At 47.1% G+C, this 23789-nt stretch overlaps 1 protein-coding gene across 2 annotated transcripts; it reads left to right on the top strand.

Moving 5' to 3' along the window:
* The first annotated feature begins 1953 nt into the window (after positions 1-1953).
* On the top strand, positions 1954-15875 carry Lep (leptin). Of its 2 annotated transcripts, none has more exons than XM_076913624.1 (3): positions 1954-2010; positions 11088-11262; positions 12811-15875. In XM_076913624.1, the coding sequence occupies exons 2-3, from the start codon at positions 11119-11121 to the stop codon at positions 13165-13167; spliced, it is 501 nt and encodes a 166-aa protein (XP_076769739.1). In that variant the 5' UTR covers positions 1954-2010; positions 11088-11118; the 3' UTR covers positions 13168-15875. The 2 variants fall into 2 exon arrangements, with proteins under 2 accessions (XP_076769739.1, XP_034374713.1); XM_034518822.2 differs by having other exon boundaries at positions 12808-15875.
* Positions 15876-23789: the final 7914 nt, after the last annotated feature.

Raw genomic sequence — 23789 nt, 5'->3', positions numbered from 1 at the left:
AACACGAAGTATTAGGGCATGAAAGGGGGCAGGGGATGTTGTCGTTGGGAGTATCTTGGGGATGGACAGGAGTTGGGATATATGTGATCAATGTATATAGTTTACACCTATGGAATTGTGACTGGATAAATAAAAGATATTCTAGCTTTGTGGTAGGCAGGCACTGAGCTCTTAACTTGGATTTGGTGATGAGCAAAGAAACCTGTAGCTTCACAGGATGGGTTGTCTTTGAGGAGCAAGCTTCCGTTAGGAAGTCTCAAATACAATATGACGGTTGTCTCCGGGGCCCGCCTTAAACCTGGTTTTCCTCGTTTCTTTCACAGCATTATCACAAATATATTTTCTCAAGTTTAAAAGAAGTACCCCCTCCTTTCCAGTGCCTCAAATCTAGAAGAATATTCATCCTGATGTGCGCTAGCCTGACAGCTGTGTGGTGCGTGATAAGCCGGAAGTCACCTCAGCAAACCTTTCCTGTTGGCACCGTGAAGGTACCAGGACTTCGAGAGTAAATGGCAGAGGCCCCTGTGCTCTGTCCATAGTCAAGGAAGCCTCCCGGTGATGGAGCAGGGCCTATGCAAAACAGGGGGCTTCTGTGGGCAGAGGGATGGACCAGCCTCCAGGCGTACCCATAGAGAGGCTGGCAGAACCGAGAGCCATAAGAAGCCAGCACAGGCGTGCGTGTGTGTATACTTCAGAGTTTGCAGGTTGGCAAACAATTCCTGCTTTGCAGGCCAAGAGAGAAATGAAGGTTACCCTGTGGGTACTTACACAAGAGAAAACAAGACAATTTTTGGTTGACCAAATTCAGAACTTTATTTGGTGATGCTAAAATTTAAACTTTTTTTTGTTTTGTTTTGTTTTGTTTTGTTTTGTTTTGTTTTTCGAGACAGGGTTTCTCTGTAGCCCTGACTGTCCTGGAACTCACTCTGTAGACCAGGCTGGCCTCGAACTCAAAAATCCACCTGCCTCTGCCTCCCAAGTGCTGGGATTATAGGCATGCACCACCACTGCCCGGCAAATTTAAACTTCTTAAACTTCTCATACCAGAACTATTGTTCTTGTTTGTTTCCCAGCCATTTAATAATTTAAAAAAAAATCATTCTATTTCGTGGGTGGTACCAAATCAAGGCAGGATTTCGGGGTTAATCAGGGTCCTTCTACTCAATGTAACTGTCTGGTTGGTTCTGAGGGTGATGGTTTGTTTTCAAAGCTGTTTTCAGTTGGGGTGACCTCAATAGGCCTGATCCAGTTTTTCACACCCGCATCCCTGGCTATCTCTAATCTTAACAGTTAACTGAGGTTTTAAGACAGGAAGCTAAACTCTTCCGTATCTGTTTCCTCCCATTATCCCAAGGATATTCTTGCCCTAATGAAAACAAAAACACAAACACAAAAACAAAACTGACCCTTGCCACCTGCCCCTAGGACTGGTCCAGAGCATCCCTAAATACTTGTAACCTTCGAAGCAAGTGCATTCTGTGCCGTCATAGGACGAAATGAGTCGACTGTCTTTCCGGTACCAAAGGAAGACAAGCTGTCCTGAGCGTGGGACCAGTTTCTCCTCTGAGCAGCCAGGTTAGGAATGCAAAGAACCGTCATCGGAAGAAGCGGCTGGTAGAGTCCTGGCTCACTGGCCTCCCTGTTCCCCAAGCTGGCCTTCTGGAGCTGCCCGCCCGGCTGCTCCCCACCGTGCTGGAAGCACCATCCCAAGGGACCCGTCCTTAAACTACTGCTGTTTAGTAGCTACTGGCGCGTCCTCGAGGATTACCGGCTCATATCAAGCTGAGGGCGCGGCTGAAGTCCTCCCTTGAGGCTCCCAGAGCCGGACCGGCTCCTGCATGGAGCACTAGGCTGCCTCCGCCACTGTTGCTGGCCCGCTGGGTGGGGCGGGAGTTGGCGCTCTCAGGCACTGGGGCTGGCCGGGCAGTTGCGCAAGTGGCACTGGGGCAGCTATAAGAGGGGCAGGCAGGCATGGAGCCCCGGAGGAATCCCTGCTCCAGCAGCTGCAAGGTAAGGCCCTAGGCGCGCTACTTTCTCCTCAGCCAGTCTTTCTGACAGCACCCCACCCAACTCTGGAAATTAGAGAAACTGAGGCAAGAAGGAGGTAGTATGGACAGCTTGGTACTGAACTAAGTAGTTTTGCAGTGAGGGACTCTGCAGATAGAGGGAAGGCAGCTGGGAGCTGAAGGGCATTTGATTCCTGGCTGGGCCGGCCTGTGCCCACAGGGCACCAACCTGTTCTCACAAAGCCAGCCAGGACTCCAAGCCTGTCTTTGGTCTGCAGACTTGACGGTTAGGGAGCTGAGATGAACAAATCCCACACTAGTCAGATGGAAAGAGCAAGGCTGGGCATGCAGTGAAGCAGCCTCAGCTTTCCGCCCTCCTGGAGGCCAGATACAGCTTTGCTTTGCTGGGAGAATTCATTTTCCAATGAGGACCTACCTAGTACTGAAACTATTGTTAAGTAGAAGTGGATAGAAAAACTGTCAGGAAGAACCAAATCTCCTTCCATCCTCACCCTCAGCATGTGTGGGCAAACACACACACACTCACACACCACCACCATCACCACCACCAAATGAACTATCATCAACAACAAGAAAAGCTAGGACTCTCACATCTGTCCCAAAGCCATGCAAATTATCTTCTTCAGGGGAACAGGGATCATGGGGAAGGCCTGTAACTTGCACATTTTTTTTTTTTTTACTGGTAGGCATTTCTACCCAAGATGGTTAAATACTTATTGCCAGCCTGAGGCCCCAGCATGCCCCGCCTCCTTCAGCTTTCTTTCTCGCTGGGGTTTGTTAGACTGCACTGTGGGTATGGTGCCCTCACACTCATCTGTGTCTTACTGGCAGAGGTGGTGCATTAAATATGGTCAGATACCACGCTGCCTTGTGTGAATTGCTGCTTGGGAGAGGACAAGGCAATCCAGTCATTTCTATTGGGAGCATGGTGTTCAGGAGAGGTAGGCAGAGGGCAGGGACTTGGTGGCACCATCCTGGGAACATAGGCTCTCTGGGCGCCCTTTGCAAGGTGGGAATGGACTTCCAGTAGGGAGAGTTATATTTTTTGTAGAGTTCTTGATGGACAGTGGTCAGCTGGGGCTGGGGGAGCATTTCTGACCTTTTCCTGATCTGTACAGTGTATGGAACCAAACTTGAAAGGAGGCATATCTAATGGACAGGTCACTCTCCTGGAGAGTATGAGGACCACGCTGATCACGTGTTTCACTGAGGCATGAGAGAAGCACCCCTCCCCTCCCCTCCCAAGACTTCTTTTTTGGTTCTTTCCTTTCTCAAGCACTCAAGGACACTGGGCTGAGGGGAACATGCCTATGTTGGCTAAAGAAGCATCCTTCTCATATCTGGTAGATCTCAAACCCAAGTAACAAGTTCTTCTTGGTATCTGGGGGAATATTTTTCTCCCTTGTGTTCCAGGAAAAAGCTCAAAGAGCCAAAGACAGAGCCAGGGATGCCGCAATGAATTCTTGTCCATCAGCCCCAGGCGAATGCCTCGCATGTCTGAGTGAGCCATGTGGGATGCAGAGATGGCTGCCTGAGACGATTTCCTTTACAGAGTACCAGTCATTGTTGCACCCCAGCCTGCATCCCCCTAGAGGCCCATGGGAGACAGGGAGATAGAGCAAGGTCTCCAGAAACATGGAATTCTTGTGGGGGGTGTCTCACTCAGCATTCTGGCCCATGGACACAGCCTTGTAATTCTCTGTCCATACAGTGTTGCCTCCCAGAAATACAGAGTTAGGTTATAAGGAAAGACAAGGCACTCAGATACACCAGGCAGCTCAGCCCTTGCTCCCCATGGGAAAGCAGACATGCCCTGCTCTACAGAAAACCGCATGCTCCCATCTCTCCTGCTGCCTGTCAGCTCTCTGAATCTACAATCATGTCCATGCTGACATTTCCACTAAACCATAGACTAAGACTCCGTCTGTGTGCACTCAGGAGTGCCACAGAGTTCTGCAGGGAAGTCACAAAGTAGGCAGGAAGAGCTCAGCATGGGTCCCTTGGCAAAGACCGGGCTCCTAGAGCACTGGAAATGGACAGGCTCATGGATGGGTCTGTGGTGGGGAGTCACTGGGAATGACAATCCACACGGCAGAGCTCAGGAGCTGAAAGAAATCAGAACTACATAGGTGTGGGATACAGAGGAGACGTGGAGGGATCCAAAGCTTTGGAGGAAGGGAAAGCCAGGCACTGAGGCACTTTTTAAGACAGCCTCTTAGGTATTTCTGTGGGGCAAAAGTAAATTCTAAAATGGCAGGCCATGCCTTTGTAATCTCGGCACAAGGAAGACAGAATCAGGAGAAGGAAGAGTTCAAGGTTAGTCCAGTCTATGTGAGGGCATCTCAAAACAAAGAAAGATACTTTTCAGAGGGAAGCTACCTTAGGGACAGGTTAGCCTGGTCGGCCAATGGCAATGAAGAATGGGGAATACGTATTCATTCAACAAAAATCGAATCAACACCTGCCCAGCGTCAGGCCCTTGGTAGATGCTGAACCACGTGCAGGTGTCACTAATGGATTGTGGTCTCCCCCCACCCCCCACGGGTGTGTATGGCAGGAGTTCCAGATTCCTTTCAGACAGTGCTCTAGGGAGCCACTGAAAATTGATCAGAGTTGACGCCGGAATTGAAATCTATTTGCTTTCCCTAATGGGAATGAGAAGAATATAACCCCCTCACCCACACTGTGCCTACCAGCTAGGAATGTCAGCATGATTTCTCAAGCAAGGTCTTTGGTTGCAAAGAAGAGAAAATTGCTCCTGCTAAGCTTAGTGATTTTCAAATTGTATACTGTGGCCAACACTTGAAGAATGAGCTGAAATCCCCCAGAGATCACCTGCAGCAAGGGCAAATCCAAAAAACAAAACAACAACAACAAAAAACTTTAAAAAAATTCTGTGTGTGTGTGTGTGTGTGTCTGTCCAAGAGAGCCATGGCACATGATGTGTGGAAGTCGGAAGACAACTTGCAGGAAGCAACTGGTTTCTTCTACCATATGGATTATGGGAATTGATCTCAGGTCATCAGGCTTGGGAGAAAGTGCCGTTCTCTCAGAGATGTCTCCTCTGAGACATCTCACCAGCCCTTATTTATTTGTTCATTTGTTTGCCTATTTAGTGTGTGTGTGAGAGAGAGGGAAGGGTAGACATACATGAGCAGCAGGGTGCATGTGAAGGTCAGAAAACAGGTTGTGGGGTCCAGCCTTTAGGTCTCAGGGATAGAATTCAGGTTATTGGGCTTGCTAATAACTGCCTTTATCCACTGAGCTATCTTGCCAGCCCAAGAGAAATATTTTCTAACACTCTGTAATTCAGTAAGATAGCCATGCACAATAATTAGTTGGACAATTCAAGATAGCTCGGATAAAATCAATATTGAGAAGGCAGAAAAGATGTGTCAGTGGCTAAAGTGTGTGCTAGTATATACACACACACTGTATATATGTATATACATGCAAAATTTTAATTTAAAAGAATATTTTATTAACTTATTAAATGTAAAAAATAACTTGTTACTTTTAAGAGAAGGGGGGAGAGAGACAGAAAGACAGACACAGAAAGAGACAGAGAGAGACAGACACACAGACACACATCACAGTTACAGACACAGACAGATAGACACACAGACACAGATACAAACACAGACACATAGGCACAGACAAACAGAAACAGATATAGACACAGACAGACACAGATACAAATACAGACAGACAGACATACAAACTCACAGACACACAAACACAGATTCAGACACAGACATACAGAAACAGATACAGACACAGACACACAGATACAGACAGACACACAGACACAAACACACAGACACACAAATACAGATACAGACAGACAGACACAGATACAGACAGACACAAAGACACAGACATATACACAGACACACAGACATGGACACAGACGTAGACATACAAAGACACAGACACAAATACAGATACAGACAGACACAGACACAGACACAGACACAGACACAAAGACACAAAGACACAGAGAGCATGAGTTCGATGCCCTCAGAGCTAGAGACCTGTGATCTCCCTGGATCTACAGTTACTGGCAGCTATGAGCAACTTGACATTGGTGCTGAGAACTGAGCTCAGATCCTCTGGAAGAGCAAGCAGTGTGCTCTCGGGACTACGGTGCCATCTCTCCAGCCCTGATAAAAACATTTAAAAAGAAGTCACACCTCCTAGCTAACATTCCCTGTACTGAGCAGTAGCCGCTCTGTTCTCTCTTCCCACACCCCGCTGAAGTTCTGAGACTTGTTATTCTCTTCTCCATGCTTTGGGATCAGCATAATGTCCTCCAACTTCATTCATATTGCATCGATGGCAATATTTCATTCATTTTATGGTGAATTCTATTTCATTGTGGATATGTACCAAATTTTATTTATTCACTCCTATCTCAATGGGCACTTAGATTTGATTCCATATCTTGGTTATAAACATGGAGGCAAAATATCTCTGTGACATACTGGCTTCTTTTCTCTGGGTATATGCCTAGACACAGGGCTGCTGGATCATAAGGTAGTTCTATTTTTAGTTTTCAGAAACATCCCCACACTGTTTTGCATAGGGGCCGGATTCATTTACAGTCTCATTAGTAATGTATGAGCCTTCGCCTTCCCCACACCCGGTCCCCAGCATCTGCTATCTTTTGTCTTTTTGACAAAAGCCATTCGGAGGTGAGATGATATCTCGCTGTGGTTTTGATTTGCATTTCTCAGATATTTTCATGTGCTCCATAGGCAAACATTATCTGAATTTAATTCATAGTAGCATACCAAAGACTATCAGGAAAAAAAATCTATAAAAATCTGATGACTGGAGAAGAGAAGAAAGAAGAGTGTGTGTGTGTGTGTGTGTGTGTGTGTGTGTGTGTGTGTGTGTACTTTGGGTCTCTTGCTAATCTCTGGTGTGGTCAACCAGGGGAAGGTAGGCTAAGCCCAAGGATGGCAGCATTGGCCAGCAGTTGCCTTTGTCACCCAGCGCTTCCCCAGTTGCCAACATTTCCCCCATTGCTGCATGGAGACTGTGGCAGGCCTGACCTGGGCTCCGCTGTCTGGATCTGAAGAAGCAAACAGTTGTGCCCATCCCCACCCATCTTGTCCTGAAGGGTCTGCCCTGTCCTCTGAATGGAAGGATGGTGAGGGTGCTCACGCCTGAGACAACCAGTGTCTTGGGGGAATTAGGGTGTGATCTTGTCTGCAGGGAAGGTGGCAGCATAGACTTTCCCTCTGGAGATGTAGGTAAAGAATCACCTAGCTAGGGAGGTTGTCCAGGATCCAGGTGAGATCAGAAAAGGAGAACTGGGGGGCTGATGGTGCAGCCCTACCAGCCTCTTGCATCAGTCTTGAGCCTTTTTCTGTAGATGTGTCACTGCCTGGAGCTACCTCAGAGCCTCCCCTCTCTGTTCTTTTAACCTCTCCAGTGTGCCCTACCAGGGAGTCACAATGGTGAAGGCGAGGCACGCATGGGTAGACGGCAGGGGAAGGCAGAGAGCCCACAGAAGAGCTTTCCAGTGAGACAACCTGAATGTAAAACAGAAGTAGAGGGCAGGGAGGTAGCCTCGCAGTGCCCACCCTGTCTGCCCGAACGGTCCCTCTTCTTTCCAGGCTCTGCTGCAGTAGTCCCAGATGTGAGGAACATTGTGTTCTGCATCAGAGTTTTAGCAATTTCTCAGTCAGCTCTTAGGCTATAACAACTCATAAGTGGTTAAACTCACTTCAGAAATTTCTAAAAAGGTTTTTGTGGCCAGGTAGCTGCCAGTAGCCTGTCTCCCTGCTCACCCACTCCCTCAGCTCCCTGGAATTACTTCCATGGCTTCTTTCTCTTGAGCTCCAACCAGCCTTCCCCCCTCCCCCGCCCCCCCACCCCCAATTCTTACTGGCAACTAGAAAGTGTTCTATCATCCTCAGAGTTAACCAGAGCATTGGATCAATCTCCTCCTTCCATTGCAATTAACAACACATTCTTATAACAGAAGGATGTTATTTTGCTTTTTAATTTTATGAGCACTATTTATTTATTTGGGATTTTTGCTTTTTCTGAGACAAGGTCTTGCTCTGTAGCTCAGGCTGGGCTGGAACTGACAAGAAACTCCCCTGCCTTAGCCTCACAAATGCTAAAATGGCAGTTATGCATGGGTCACCATAAACAACGTGGAGAGCTGCCACTGGTTCATCTGCTTTTGTTTAATCCATCAGCATTTGGCTGCATAACTGTACCTAGTGGTAGAAGCAAGCCCAGCAGTTATTCTCTATGGCCACGTGCCTCCCTTAGGACTTGGAGTGTCTTCAACTGGGAAAGAGAGAGAAATAAGACATCAGGAAAACTAGAAGTCTCCACAACATGGTTATGTATCTTGATGTGTTTGTGTACGTGTGTCTGGGTTGCATAAGTGTGTTATGTGTTGTTGGGGCATCAGTTCTTAACATGACTTTGATCTCAGATGGATATGCGACCACTTCTCTCTGCAACCCCCAAATGCGTGCCCCAGAAGCCTGGCCTATCATCTTCAGCATGCTTACTCAGTGACAGCATCTCAATCCTATGTTTCCAGAGCACTGTGATTTATGGCCAGCATCCACTGAGGCGTGTTACCCATGTCGAGAGAGGCCTTGTAAACCTGCTTGTCTGTTCTGATAGTACAGGGTGGCCACTGTGTGAAAATAGCAACGATATGACCATAGTTAATCTGCTAGTAAATTTGGTCAGGAAGGAGGGTGTCATCAACATATAAATCTTAGAAATGAATGCCACACATTCTTGTGCTGCAGGGGAAAATCTGCAAGCACCAGGTACCTATTTGGGATGCCGTGGGAGGCAATGGGCCAAGAGCTGGACTCAGAGTCAGCTGCAGGTGCTATTGCCCTGAGCATTTCAAGCTCTGCCCAGTAATTCCAATAATTTTTAAGTAGCTGGCATTTACTCCCTCAACCCTGAGCCAGACACAAGCCAAGATAGGCAGGGTTATAAAAAATTCCTCTCATTTACCATTTGATGCCAGTGCTTGTGTTAGTTCCATTTCACTCGTAGGACCAGATAAGTTAACGCTCCTTCCCAGAGACAGATAGAAAACAAACAAACAACAAAACACAGAGCCTGCAGTTAAAACCTGGGGCCTAACTGTTACACTTGCTTCCTTGGTTGGTGTTTCAGGGAACTCAATGGGGGCGGGATATCAGTTAGCAGCCCCCACTGATCTGTGGAGAATATGTTCTGGGACTTCTGGTGGACCCCTGGAAACGTGTAAGACCACTTATGTCCATGTCTTCCTTAGATAGACCCATAGCATTCAAATTCCTCTCTCCTTGGATCTTTATGCTTTCTCTGACTATACACTTCTTGCTTTAGGACCGTTAGTAAATTAAATAAAGGTTAACAGAAACCCAACACTGTGATTCCACGACAGTTGATCTGATGTCCAATGCAGCTACCAAGTGGCTCAGAGGCAAGTGATGTACACAGTGTTAGACGACCCTGGATGAGGAATGATGCAGGATTCACACCCCAGGAGGGGCAGGATTCACACCCCAGGAGGGGCAGGATTCAGAGACAGCGCAAGACTTCATAATCACACTTAGCATGGCACAATTGAGAGCTTATGAATTATCCATTGCCGGAATTTTCCATTTAGTATTTTTGGATCACAGATGAACATGGGTAACTAAAGTCTTGGAAAACGAGTCTGCGGAGAGGTGTGCCATGTCCGGCACACATCTCAGCCTGACACTTACCTTTATGACTCTGGGAAAGTTGGCTCATCTCTCTGAGCCTCATTTGTTTTCTCTTCTGTAAAATTCAGATTAAAAAGAGCATACCGTTAAGCAAACACTATAAATAATATATAAACGGATTGCTCATGTTGCCATACTGTCAAAGAGTGAGTTATACTAATATTACCACGGATGGAGGACCTATTGCCACCAAGACCCAAATGAGGACAACAGAAAAAGGAGAAGTTGGCTTTTCTGTCATCTCCATCCTCTTCATCCTAATATTTATGAACACATTTATTCTTCAAGCTTGTACACACACCCTTAGCATGGCTCACTGGCCACAGGCTTGCATACATTTCACTTTATTATCTTTTTGCTTCATGCATCTCATCAGGCCTGTGTTTCTTAATCAAGAATCTGCATAGTGTTAATTTTAAAACTCATGGCTCCATGACTGCAAGTTCTAGCACTCTAAGTGAATGTGCTATGTTCTCTCCTGCCTCCACGCCTTTGCACTTCTGGGCTCTTGGTCACTTATGGTAATTGGGCTCTACTTTCCCAACCTGTTCTTGTTCTTCAACACCAGCCAAGGCGCCCCCCTCTGGACTTCTGTGATAACTTACACTTGTCCCCTTGAGAAGCACCATCTTCCTGCATTGACACAGCCTACTTGTTGGCCTCTGCCTCTCCTGTCACACTGGGCTGCTGGAGGGTAGGAATGTCTTCCCTCCTTGGTGTACTGCATCTGGGTGGAGAGATGCTGCTTGGATTCAGGTTTCCACAGGGAAAGGAAGGAAGTTATAAATCAGTAATGAAGACCTCAACAGACATAGCAAGGGGCTGCTTGTGAGACTAACAGGAAGGGCAAGGCAGCCCTGGGTCCCTAATGATCTTCCACATTCACTAGCTAATTTGATCTAAGTTTGGAGATGGGTAGACTATAAGGAGGAAGGTAGAGTTTTGAGTTGTTATGTGATCTACCTTCAGGAAGGCAGTGAGTAAATGACTACATTCAACCTAGACCATGAGAGTTGGTTCTCTTTCCCTTGAAGCATGCAACAAAGCCCACATCATCATCAAATCCATTTGACAAGTCCTGCTCCATGGTCTATAGGACATATCATTGTAGTTTTATTGAACTGTCAATACTCTTCCCAATGGTGTGCATTTCAGTAATCTAAGTTCCATAATGAATTGTCTTTGACAAGATGGAAGCTAGTCAGGGAAGAAAGCGAATTTTATTCATCCACATCCTGTAGCAGGTTGGCAGCAGGGCCATTGGATAGATTTATATTGGGCTCTTGAAAACTGTCATTCCTTCTGTTTGTAGGTCCAAGAAGAAGAGGATCCCAGGGAGGAAAATGTGCTGGAGACCCCTGTGCCGGTTCCTGTGGCTTTGGTCCTATCTGTCCTATGTTCAAGCTGTGCCTATCCAGAAAGTCCAGGATGACACCAAAACCCTCATCAAGACCATTGTCACCAGGATCAATGACATTTCACACACGGTAGGAAATCTCTTGGGGGCGGGGGGACAAAGAAATAGGTCTAGAACCAGGGTCTGAGAAACACATTGAATACCTTCTGAATGTCATGCACCTCCTAGAAGCTGAGAATTTATAAGTCTAGGGTGACTTTTCTTTCTGATTATGGCTCTTGACACTACTGCCTCCTGGAATACAGGGCTGAGTGGTTCCAATTCTAAACCCAGCACCTAGACTGCTCAGTTGTACTACCTGTACCACAGAATTCTAATCCTAAGGCACCTTAGGGAATTTAACTTTGTCCTATACTCCCATTAAGAACCCATAAGGGTCTGTGATATCATAAGGCTATGCTCATTTTCACTGTGCTACAGGAAACCCTGCCCTCAGTGGTTAGCTGAGCATGGAAGGCCCACATCAGGTCTGGGAGAACCTGGGCCCCTCTCTGTCTCCACAGACCACTCTCTCTCCTTCCTTAGCCCTTGTTTCTGCTTCTCTCATTCTCCTTCCTCCATGAAACTACTACCTCGAATCTAGTGCCCAGCACATAAGACTCCCTAAAGGTCATGGTGTCCCATTGACACATGACCAGCTTCCCGGCAGAATCTCCACTGGGCAGGAGGATCATTAGGGTTCTAATATTTTTTAGCTACAGCTTCTCCTGCCTGCGGCTCACCCTTCTTTCAAAGTCACACAGAAAGCAATCTTTCCCTCCTTTACAACCAGTCCTCTGTGTAGTTACTGACAGGGGTCAGTGCCCACCATGGTCTTTCTCTGAGGCCCAGCCGCCTACACCTTCAGCCATTTCCTCAGATATATCTAAGCTATGTGTATATCACCACATCAGCTTTCCAACTGTAAGATTTTGGGCAAGTTCTTTGGTGTTTTTAAACCTTGATTTTACCATCTTGATAATGGTAACATCAGATCATATCACCAAGCTGTTTTAAGGCTTAAACGGGGTACTGTGAAAGATTTTCTTGTGGGGCCATCTGAAGACTACCATGACTCCTGGCTAGTGTGGATGTCTCACAGTGGCCTTGGCAGCCCAGGAGAAGTTCAATATTCAGAATCAAGGACAGCTTAAAATAAGAGACTTGTATATTTCATGGTGAAAGTTCTCATCATCTTTCAAAAAGAGTCATCAGGGCTGCACATGGAGAGATGCAAGTACCCACATGTGGGTAGCAATGAGAGGCGGGGAAAGCCCTTCCGGGTAACCAGAGTCACCAGGGTGGGGGAGGGGCACGGCTTTCACCCTAATGAGGAAGACCTACATAAGAACACCAGGAGGGAGAGATCTGATAAGGGTAGGATGCTTGAGAGAATGTAAAGGCTAGCTATGGCTGGTTCTTCACAGATGTCATCTGGAGAAAGGAATTGCTCAAGATTTAGTTAGACGTGAAGGGTGAAGTGGCTCGGAATGAACCCACAGGAAATAAGGAGGGCCTGGACCAGGATGGTGAGAAGGAAGGAGGCAGCCCAGGCTCACAGACATGATGGAGGGCTCTGGAAACTGATGTCCCTGCCATTTGCTGAGCGCTTGTTGTTCCTCTTCCTCCTGCACAGCAGTCGGTATCCGCCAAGCAGAGGGTCACTGGCTTGGACTTCATTCCTGGGCTTCACCCCATTCTGAGTTTGTCCAAGATGGATCAGACTCTGGCAGTCTATCAACAAATTCTCACCAGCCTGCCTTCCCAAAATGTGCTGCAAATAGCCAATGACCTGGAGAACCTCCGAGACCTCCTCCGTCTGCTGGCCTTCTCCAAGAGCTGCTCCCTGCCTCAGACCGGTGGCCTGCAGAAGCCAGAGAGTCTGGATGGCGTCCTGGAAGCCTCGCTCTACTCCACAGAGGTGGTGGCTCTGAGCAGGCTGCAGGGCTCTCTGCAGGAGATTCTTCAACAGTTGGACCTTAGCCCTGAATGCTGAGGTTTCAAAGACCACCAGGCTCCCAGGGATCATGTTGAGAGAAGAAACCTTGGCTTCCAGGGGTCTTCAGGAGAAGAAAGCCATGTGTACACATCCCTTATCCAGGACTCTGTCCACCTCTCCCACTCCTGGGAGAAGACCACCCTTCCAAAGGCATGACTCCACAATGCTTGACTAAAGCTATCCACACGACTCTATGAGCACTAGGAGGGGCCAGCCTGCAGAGGTGATTCTCACCTAGTTCTTCAGCAAGTATAGATAAGAACCATCCCATCCCCTCCATGTTCCACTCCCCCTGGGTACATGCTTCACTGTGGCCCAGGGGATGGAAGGAACGGATGGGTAGAGCCTTTGGACTGTCTCAGAGTCTTCGGGAGCACCATGAAGGCTGCATCCACACACAGCTGGAAACTCCCAAGCAGCACATGATGGAAGCTCATATTTATTTATTCTGCATTTTCTTTTGGACGGATTTGAAGCAAAGCATCAGCTTTTTCAGGCTTTGGGGTCAGCCAGGGCGAGGAAGGCTCCTGAGGTGCTGTTTTCAATCCCATTGATGGATCTGCCCAAGGCAAATCTATTTTTTTTTTTTTTGAGTGACTGGAAGGAAGATTGGGATCTCCCAAACAAGAGTCTATGCAGGTAGCTCTCAAGCTTGTCCTCTGGTGACTGGTTTTGTTTCTATTGTGACTGACTCTATGCAAACACATTTGCAGAGGCATTGCCTGGAGCGTAGGCTAGGTTATTATCAAAGGAAGATGAATTTTGTCAAGTGTAATATGCATCTATGTGCACCTGAGGGTAGGGGATGTGTTAGAGGGAGGGGGGAGGATCCAGAAGTGTTCTCTGAGTTACATATATGTGGTAGGCTTTTCTGAAAAGGTGAGGCATTTCCTTACCTCTGTAGCCACATAGCATGGCTTTGTGAAAAGGACAAAGGAGTTGACTCTTTCAGGGACATTTGAAGTATACCAGGCACCCTTGGAGGGGGCTAAAGCTACAGGCCTTTTATTGGCATATTTCTGAGCTCAGGGAGTGAGGGCCCCACATTTGAGACAGTGAGCCCCAAGAAAAGGGTCCCTGGTATAGCTCTCCCAAGTTGTCCAGGGTTGAGCCCACAATGCATTTCTGAAGCAGGCAGTATCCCTAGTAGATGTTTGCATGTCGATACGTGGTTCTCATCTGATTGGTTCATCCAAAGTAAAACCATGTCTCCCACCCATTCTGTGGGGAGTTCTGTTCCAGTGGGAATGAGAAATCACTTAGCAGATGGTCCTGAGCCCTGGGCCAGCACTGCTGAGGAGGTGCCAGGGCCCCAGGCCAGACTGCCACGATTGCCCTTCGAGCTGAAGGATGAACAAAGGGGCTTGGGTTTTTCCACCACCCCTGCACCCTTATGTCACCATCCAACTGTGGGTGGCAGATCAATGCAAGAAAACTTGATGGAAAGCAATACACTTTAAGACTGAGCACAGCTCTGTACTCAGTCCTGACTGGTGCTGTGGGCTAGCGAAGCTCACCAAATAAACGTGAAAATCAGAGGCTCGTGTCCCTGCAGTAAGACCCTACTCCCCAGTGTGCCAAGGTGCATGTCGTCACAACAGCCCCGCACAGCCGAAAGTACAGTGCTGTCTTCAATGGGTGCGAAAGGACCTGAGCTGGGGGTGACAGTGCCCAGGGGAACCCTGCTTGCAGTCTATTGCATTTACATACCTTTCAGGGCACACTATCGTCCACTGCTATTATAGCACACCGTTGACACGGGATAACTGGGGTCGTAAAAATAAGAAAATACAGGTTGACTATCCCTTATCCAAAATGCTTGGGACTAGAAGAGTTTTGGATTTTAAAGACGTTTTCAGGCATAGGTATATTTGAATGTATATTAAATGAGATATCTTGAGGGGTGGGACCCAAGTATAAACATGAAGTTCATTTATAGTTCATAATACCGTATACACACTGCTTGAAGGTAGTTTTATACAGTGTTTTAAATAATGTTATGTGCATGAAAGAAGTTTTCACAGCGTGAAATTGTCTACCCGTGGCATCATGTTAGCACTCAAAAACCTTTGGATTTTAGAGCAATTTGGATCTTGGGTTTTCTGTAAGAGATGTTTAGCTTATACCTAAAACTATAATAGCTAACAGGTTGCAGGACCAGACTAGAGACTGGATCCTCAGCCCTGAAGTGTGTCCTTCCAGCCAGCTAATACCCTGTGGAAGCGAACGGCATCGGGGTTTGTGGTGCTGACTAAAAGAGAAGAATTGGAGGTGGATTTGGAGGAGGTGAGGGATGTGATGTTGTTTTACTGGGTGCTTGGTATGTGGAGTGGTAAAACTCAGAACAGGAAGTGACAGGGAAGACTGAAGAGAAGGGGAAAGAACAACAGGAAGTGCTGAAATGACTTTATGGGCCGCAAAAGTGGCTATTGAAAGAGTCCCAAGTGCCACAGTCTAGAGCGAAGGCTTGTGTGGCTGGTGTCAGACTGCTCTGGGGTTGTACTATGTCACCTTGGCCACCTCATCGAGCTGGAATGTCCTGAGCCTTTTGCTCAGAAAACCTTGCACTATGGCTTGTTCCCAGATTGTGAAACATCCCATATGCAAAAATGTTTGGTTTTCTTAAAAAATATATATGCAACAACAGCAACAACAAATTTTTGTTTTATTTTGTGTTAATTCAAATAAATGAATGATGCCTCCCTGTTCTGTCTTCTGTTTCCTCTTGTGAAGGGGCTTCCAGAGAGCTGTTTGTGTGTGACAGGGCAAGGCTGGCTGGCGTCCAGCCATCACCAGGGTCAGCCCCACCCGGGCTTGGCCACAGCCAGCTACCAGTTATTCAGGCGAAAGGATTACCCTAAAGCCCAGGGCTGGGCAAGGGGCACATTCTGCACCAGAGGCTGTGCAGTTCTGCAAACCAGCCTTGAGACGGACGCATCAGGTTATTTTTAAAAGCCAGAGTCAAAAGTATCAACAACAAAACCCCAAGCAAATAACCAAACCCAAACCTCACAGACTAATGACAGACCAGCCAGGCACACAGAGCCAAAAAAAAAAAAAAAAAAAAAAAAAAAAAAAAAAAAAAAGAACCTGGCTCATGGCAATCACAAAACAGTCATCCCTTAAGGCCATGCAGAACCTGGCCTGTTCAACTCCTGTCCAGAGAGACTGTGGGACTATTAAAGATTGTCATTTCCATGGCAACTTGAAAGACCATGTCCTCGCCAGAAAGGTCACAGCTGTCTCTAGAGATGAGATGCTAAAGAAGGACCCCACAAAATCTGAAGTTAGGTAGACCGTCCTCCCTCTACATCACAATTAGCAACAGGATTGGTTGTTAGTTGTCTGCTGGGGAGCACAAGGGTGTCACCTTCCCTACCAGCTGCTAAAACAGAGGACCATGGCTGGGACTTGTGAACAACAGACATCTTTCCATAATCCTGGGGCCTGGATGTCCAAGATCAAGATCCAACATGGTCAGGTCTGCTGAGGGCCATCTTACAAACTGTAGCTGCCACCTTAATGTGGTTCCCTCACACAGTAGAAACAAAGGGGCCCCTAAGGAGGTCCCCTTTGTAATAATGCTAGCCCCACTCCTAGAGTTCTTGTGAACTAACCCCTCCTCCCAAACCTCATCTTCTAACGCCATCAGTTTGGGGATGAGGATTGCAACATATTAACTTGGGGAGACGTGTCATTCAGTCCATGTCCTTGTGTACGACTTAAGGGAGGAGGCTGGATCCCAAGCTCATCAGTGAAGGTGGACCACAGAGGGGGATGGAGATGTAGCTTCAGCAGCCTCCTTGGGTCCCTTGAGAGTTCAGGGACATGGCTGCCAATTTGAAATCCTTTATCTACTAGTGTCAGAAAACCAAGGCAGACCACCCTGCTGAAAGAGACACTGCACCTCAGCTCACAAAGACAGGAAATCCAAGCCCACATCTGTCTTTAACACTTTCCCCTGCATTTCTGTCTTCCTCTGGCAGCCTCACTCTTACACAGGGTTTGCAAAGATGGCCTTCAACATCTCCAGGCTTGTGGGGTCCTTGATGTCCATCATAGCAGGAGATGGACATCTTTCCCATTCAGTGGTACCAGTGAACACTGTAAGGAGGGCTCTTTATCCAGGCCTGAGCCACGTGCTCTCCTTGATACTCAGGACAGAGAGGCTCCATGTGCACATGTCTGAGAGTGAGCAAGCAAAGGCCCTACTTTTTAATTCACAGAAAAACAGATGAGTGAACAAGTGAGACAATTTGGTTTAACATACACACACACACACACACACACAGAGAGAGAGAGAGAGAGAGAGAGAGAGAGAGAGAGAGAGAGAGAGAGAGAGAGAGAAACAGAAAGTGTATACCTGCCACAGCATTTCAAACACTGTTGCATTCCATTATGTGTCTAACTTGGCTGGGGAAGAAGTCCTTGATCCCAGAGAGAACTCCCAGAAGTTCCCATTACAGCCACCTGTAATTTTGTAGCCCAGGACCCACAGCTGGTAGACTAGATTCAGCAGCCAGGCCTAGAACTCTCACCACACACAAACTCTCTTGGAAGAAAAGCTCATTGGAGATTCTAGTTCTCCATCCTGTGGATTCCTGGAGGTGACATCTCAGGAGAGAAAGGAATCTGGAAAATGACAGAATAACAAAGTTTAGGTGACACTTCCTGAGGGAACAAAGGTAAATTCTTGCCCCAGAGCCATAGAAAGGTTCAGGTGACCCCTGCCAGTCAGGGATCTGGAGATGATGTTCCAGGTCCTTGGTAGCTGGGACAGGTTAAGGCCATCTAGTTTCTGAGTAGCCATGATCCTAAAAGGCCTAGCCAAGAAGGCTTGGAGAAACTGTCTATGCTAAAAGGGGTTTCCAGAGCAAAGGCCTGGAGGTGTTGTTCCACCTTCTGTGGTTGTGCTGTCTAGGCTCAGGGAGGAGAGATTATCCTTGGAATTCCTTTTTCCTGGTCCTTTCCTGCTTTTGTTGCTATGTCTGTTGCTGTCATGCCTCCATCCTTCCGTCATGGATTCTTATCTCTGGAACCGTCAGCCAAAATATTCCTTAAATTGCCTTTGTTTTTGGTGTTTTTGTTTTTGGTGTTTTTATCATAGCAACAGCAAAGCAACTAATCCTGGCGTTCTCAGTGTCTCCCCTAAGGCAATAGTTCACAGCTGCTAAACATGTGGCAGAGACTATTAAGAATGCTGGCCACAAAGAACCTTCAAAGCTAGGCCTTTGCCCTTGCCATGCTTAGTGGAAAGGGGCCAGATTGACTGAGAAGCTTCTTGCAGAAGATTCGATCCCAAAGGTTTTCTGCATAGAAGCAATGATCTTCTGAAAAAAAAAGTTTAGGGCAATTCACTTCAGGCTTCTATCTATCTATCTATCTATCTATCTATCTATCTATCTATCTATCTAACTATCTATCTATCATCTATCTGTCATCTATTTATCTATCATCTATCTATCATCTATCTATCATCTATCTATCTATCTAACTATCTATCGTCTATTTATCTATCATCTATCTATCATCTATCTATCATCTATCTATCCATCTATCTAACTATCTATCTATCTATCTAACTATCTATCCATCTATCTATCGTCTATTTATCTATCTATCTAACTATCTATCTATCTATCATCTATCATCTATCATCTATCATCTATCTATCTATCTATCTATCTATCTATCTATCTATCTATCATCTATCTATCTGTTTGGTTTTATGAGACAGAACATCTCTATGTAGCCCCAGCTGTCTTAGAAGTCCTACGTAGACCAGGCTGGCTTGGAACTCACAGAGATCTGCCTCAAGTGCTGAGATTAAAAGCATGCAGCACCATACACAGCTTGACTCTAGATTTTTAACATCTGCATCCAAGTCTACTGATGCCCATCCATCCAAATGCACCAGGGTTCCCAGTGCATTGCCATTCTCAGCCCCACAGGGTCCTTTACCTGGTAAACCACCCTCTCAGACTAGGGAGGGTAGAACCGAGTGACAATACAAAGAAAAGTAACAGGGCTCCTGGTGTGACCATTGTTTCATCTCCATTCTCCACTCATCACCAGCAAGTGCTCAGTGCATAGGCCAGTTGTCATCTGCACAGAGACAAGTCTTCAGGTGATGAGATGCTGGGAAGCCAGGAGGACCATGGCTGAGTATAGGAAGCAACCAGTGTATTACGTAGTTATTATTATTGTTAGCAAGTCAGACCAGCAAAAAGAGGGGAATTGCTGCAGCAGCTGCTGCAGAGCACTGGTGTGCCATGTCGTTGCAGCTGGGGCCAGCAGCTCCTCTGTTCAGTGCCCTCTGCAGCACAGCGACACTGCTCTGCCCTGAGGAGCCCTCTCAGCCCCAACACAGCTTGCAATCCAGGGTATGTCTCCATGAGTAGGAAATGGGGGTCTGTGGGTAAATACCCAGCTTTCTTCTGTCCCTGGAGCATCATGGGTTACTGTCTGCATAGAACTGAGGTTCATACTACAGTTCCCACATTAATAATGCACTTTCTTCCTGGCCCCACTCTCCCTGATTCTCACTCCTGCCTCCCAGGGACACTTGTCTAATTCACTTCCTATACTGGAATCTACACACACACACACATATACTTATTCACACACACGTGCATAGACTCTCACATACATGCATACACTCACACACACTCACACACACACACACACACACACACACACACACACACACACTTTGTCTTATGCTCAGGCAGAAGTAGGAAGCAAAGTGTGCAGTGTGGTGCAAGGAGCTCACTCCAGCACTGAAGGAAAGACACCTCCATCTCCTCAGGGAAGGGCTTAAGAGAAGAGGGTCCCAGGGAAGGAGGGAGTCCACACCAGAGAAGCATCCAGCTGAGACATAGCAAAGGTCAAGAAGACAGAGTTCTGCAGAGAAGGGGGAGGAGGGAAGAAATAAGAGTGGAGATGTCTGTAGAAACTCAAACATCATAGAAAGACTGAGTGCAGAGGTTCAGCTTCGTTCGTAGATTCTACTCAGTCTCTTTCTCTTAGCAAAGCTCTCTGAATTCCCAGACATTAGTCCAAGCCAGCTCCAGAAGGCAACTTCAAGAAGAGGGAAATTTGAATATGGATTCAATTTTTTTTAGAAATTGAAAACAGTTTCTGTCGTTCAATACATCCTGACCACAGTTTCCCCTCCCTCCACTCCTCCCAGCCCCTCCCCACATCCCCTCTTCCCCCAGATCCATTAGATGATAGCATGGTGGTGTGCGATCTTCAAGTGCTGCCTCACACATTAGCGATCCAAACTGAAGCAGGTAAGCTTGAACTGGCATGAAGTCTAGGGCTGTAGTGGTTTGAATGAGAACAGCTCCCATAGGCTAACAATGTTTGGTTCCCAGGTGATGGACTGTTCAGGAAGGATTGGCTTGATTGGGAGGTGTGGCTTGATTGGGAGGTGTGGCTTGATTGGGAGGTGTGGCTTGATTGGGAGGTGTGGCTTTGTTGAAGGAGGTGTGTCACTGGGGCTTGGTTTTGAGGTTTTAAAATCCCATGCTGGGGCCCAGTCTTCCCAGTCTGATTCTCTCTCCTCCCTCTCTCCCTCCCCCCCTCCTTCCTCCCCCTTCCCCTTCTCTCTGCCTCCACCTTGTGGATCAGATGTAAGCGCTCAGCTTCTGCTCCAGCACCATGCCTGCCTGTACGGCGCCATGTTCCTCGCCATGACGACCATGGACTCACACTCTGAAAGCATAAGCAAGCTCCACAACTAAATGCTTTCTTTCATAAATTGCTCTGGTCATCGTGCTTTGTCACAGCGATAAAACACTGACGATGACAAGGGCTTACCTTTGTTATCTACTTCAGAAAAAACCCCACGGACTTCGAGCTGAGATGAACAAGATCAGCACAGTGCTGGCATCTGTTAAGGCTCCAGGATACACAGAGTACACAAGGCTGTGCTTTTGGGTAAAACTCCCAGATAAACATTTTCAGAGGTTTCTGGCTGCCTGAGCATCCTGCATCCCAGAGACATAGCGCGAACGGGGAGGGTGAAGACAATGGGGATGTGATGAGGATCTGAGCTGTATTTAACTTCACATTTGATTTCACTGCCTGGCAGATGTCCCAGGGCCTTGAGGGGGGACAGCAGGCTGTCAGAGTGGGTGTGAAACAGTGAACCAAAACAGAGATTTAGCAAATCAAACAAAGAGAGAGCAGGAAGAGCCAGCTGTGAGATGCTGCAGAGGGAAGGCCTGAAGCTCAAACAGAAAGTCAGAGGAGCAGCCAGCAGGGCCTCAAGCTCTGCCCTCGTCTACTGTGTGCTGGGTGCCAACAGAAGCCAACTTCCCCTGCCCAACAGGGATCATGAAGTGACCACTTGGCAGCCATCCCATCGTATTAAAACCATACAGGAAGAGAAACCCTCAGACCATTTGTCGGGGGAAAGGATTCCTGTTTCCTGTCCCACTTAGATCACTGTGGAATAAGATACTTTGCTCGCTGGGCAGTGGTGGCGCACGCCTTTAATCCTAGCACTTGGGAGGCAGAGGCAGGCAGATTTCTGAGTTCGAGGCCAGCCTGGTCTACCGAGTGAGTTCCAGGACAGCCAGGGCTACACAGAGAAACCCTGTCTCGAAAAACCAAAAAAAAAAAAAAAAAAAAAAAAAAAAAAAAAAGATACTTTGCTCCTTTTAGACCCTACCCATAGTGATGTGGCTGAAGCCTGGGACAGGCTCCTCCCCATTCCCCATCTTGTGTGCTATAGCCCTTCCCAGAGCCACCCCTCACCCACCCCAGACAGAATTCTTTGGAACTCAGGAGCAGCCTGTGGAGCAGTGCAGGGTTCTGAAGAGGGTACATGAGGCATCCATCTTTGTGTTTTCCCTTGGTACTGACAGATGGTACCTCCCTTACAAAAGCTAGTGTACCATTTCAGTTACATGACCCCAGAAAATATCGCCTATCAGAAAACCTCCGCTCTCCTCTATGCCTCACCAACACACACACACACACACTACATCCAAGATAAAAATATACCACATATATGCATATACCACACACACACCACATCACACTACACACACACATATATGTACCACGTATACATACACACCACATCACACATACATACCACACCACACATACACATACATGCAACCCAAACATACATCACACCATACCCACACACATACACACACCACCTCACATACACCACATACACACATATACATCACAGCACACACCCACATCATACCACACATATACATATACCACACACCACATCATACCATACACATGCTACACTCACACACACACATGTAACACACGCACACATACACTCAGAAATTCTTGCCCTCAGAGTCTCTCCTTTCTGTGTATAAAGTATATGCATTTCTCTGAGGAGAACAAGCCATAGGCATAGGAAGCCTAGCTTTTCCACACAGGGGCTTATGATAATCAAACCCCAGCTCCCTCCTCTTATGGAGTTAGACCATGACATTAAGTCTTTGTAATAGATCTGCACAGTGGTGACTGATCTGGGGAGCACAGGAGCAGCCTGGGTCCTCCCCTCCATGCTTTAGGAAGGCAGGGTTTGTGACCCTTGCCACCCTTGGCAGAGCGTGGCAGGGTGTCTTAGTATTCATCCCAGTTATTGGATAATAGACCAGAGGCCTCAAGGCCTCATAGCGCTTGCCCCATAACTCACATCTGAGGATTTGAATCTGTCCTATACCTGACCTGAATACAGCTCATTTCTGCCCAAACACACATCCAGATTTCCATTGGTTTTCAGCACATCCTCTGCTCCCCCATCAGAGCCTCAGCTGGTAGCCACGCCATCCTCCTAATACTGAGACCTAGGACATACATTCATAGAAGTTCAATGCCTGCACTGTGGTCTCCAGGCTCACCTTTGGGTGTGCTACCTTTCCCATTGGCTGGCTGGCATCAGACTCTCTCTAGTTGTCACCTGTGCAAGGCTGTATCTCTCTGGTGAAGAGTTCTTTAATAATCCTTTTAAAAATTTTTATTTATTACCATTGTGTGTCCATAGTGTGTTTGGGTGAGTGTACACATAACCCAGCATGCATGTGGAGGCCAAAGGACAACTTTGGAGTGTCTCCTTCTACCTGGGTTATCAGGATTGCAGCAGATGTGCCTTCCCTGTGGAGCTGTCTCGCCACCCTGAAGAGATCTTTAAACCTCATGTTCCCCTTCTTACCTTTTCAGTAACCCCCAAATTCATATATTTCATTAATTGATTGTCCCATAGGAACATGTAGGATCGCAGCAATTAGGGTTGACCTTTTTGGCATGTTTTATTTCCCTCTATAACCCCAGTATCCAAGACAGGTCTTGGCACACAATAGGTACAAAACAAGTATCTTTGGGTGAAATGGGTATCTGGTTTCAAGAACTAAACTCCTATGCACCTCTTTGTGTTCAGGCTATTTAGTTTAGGAGCAAAGAAAAAGGCACTGGGCGAGGCAGGATTCAGGACAGTCTGTCCACTTAGGCAATCCCAAGGCAGATGTGGCTTCCAAAGTCTTGTCACATGGACAGGACCGTGGGAATTCTATCAACAGGAGAATTCAGCAGGAGGCAAGCTCTGCTTCATCTCAGGCTTGGAGCATCCCTTC

Source organism: Arvicanthis niloticus, chromosome 15, assembly GCF_011762505.2.
Source record: "Arvicanthis niloticus isolate mArvNil1 chromosome 15, mArvNil1.pat.X, whole genome shotgun sequence".
In the NCBI taxonomy this organism is placed as follows: domain Eukaryota; kingdom Metazoa; phylum Chordata; class Mammalia; order Rodentia; family Muridae; genus Arvicanthis; species Arvicanthis niloticus.
The sequence above is the reverse complement of the archived record's forward strand: the minus strand, read 5'-3'. Positions and strand labels throughout refer to the sequence as shown.

Bases quoted from the DNA above. Each gene is read 5' to 3' on its own strand.
- Lep (XM_034518822.2), top strand. From the start codon at position 11,119: ATGTGCTGGAGACCCCTGTGCCGGTTCCTGTGGCTTTGGTCCTATCTG. The intron at 11,263-12,807 runs GTAGGAAATCTC...CCTCCTGCACAG, and splicing joins TCAATGACATTTCACACACG to CAGTCGGTATCCGCCAAGCA.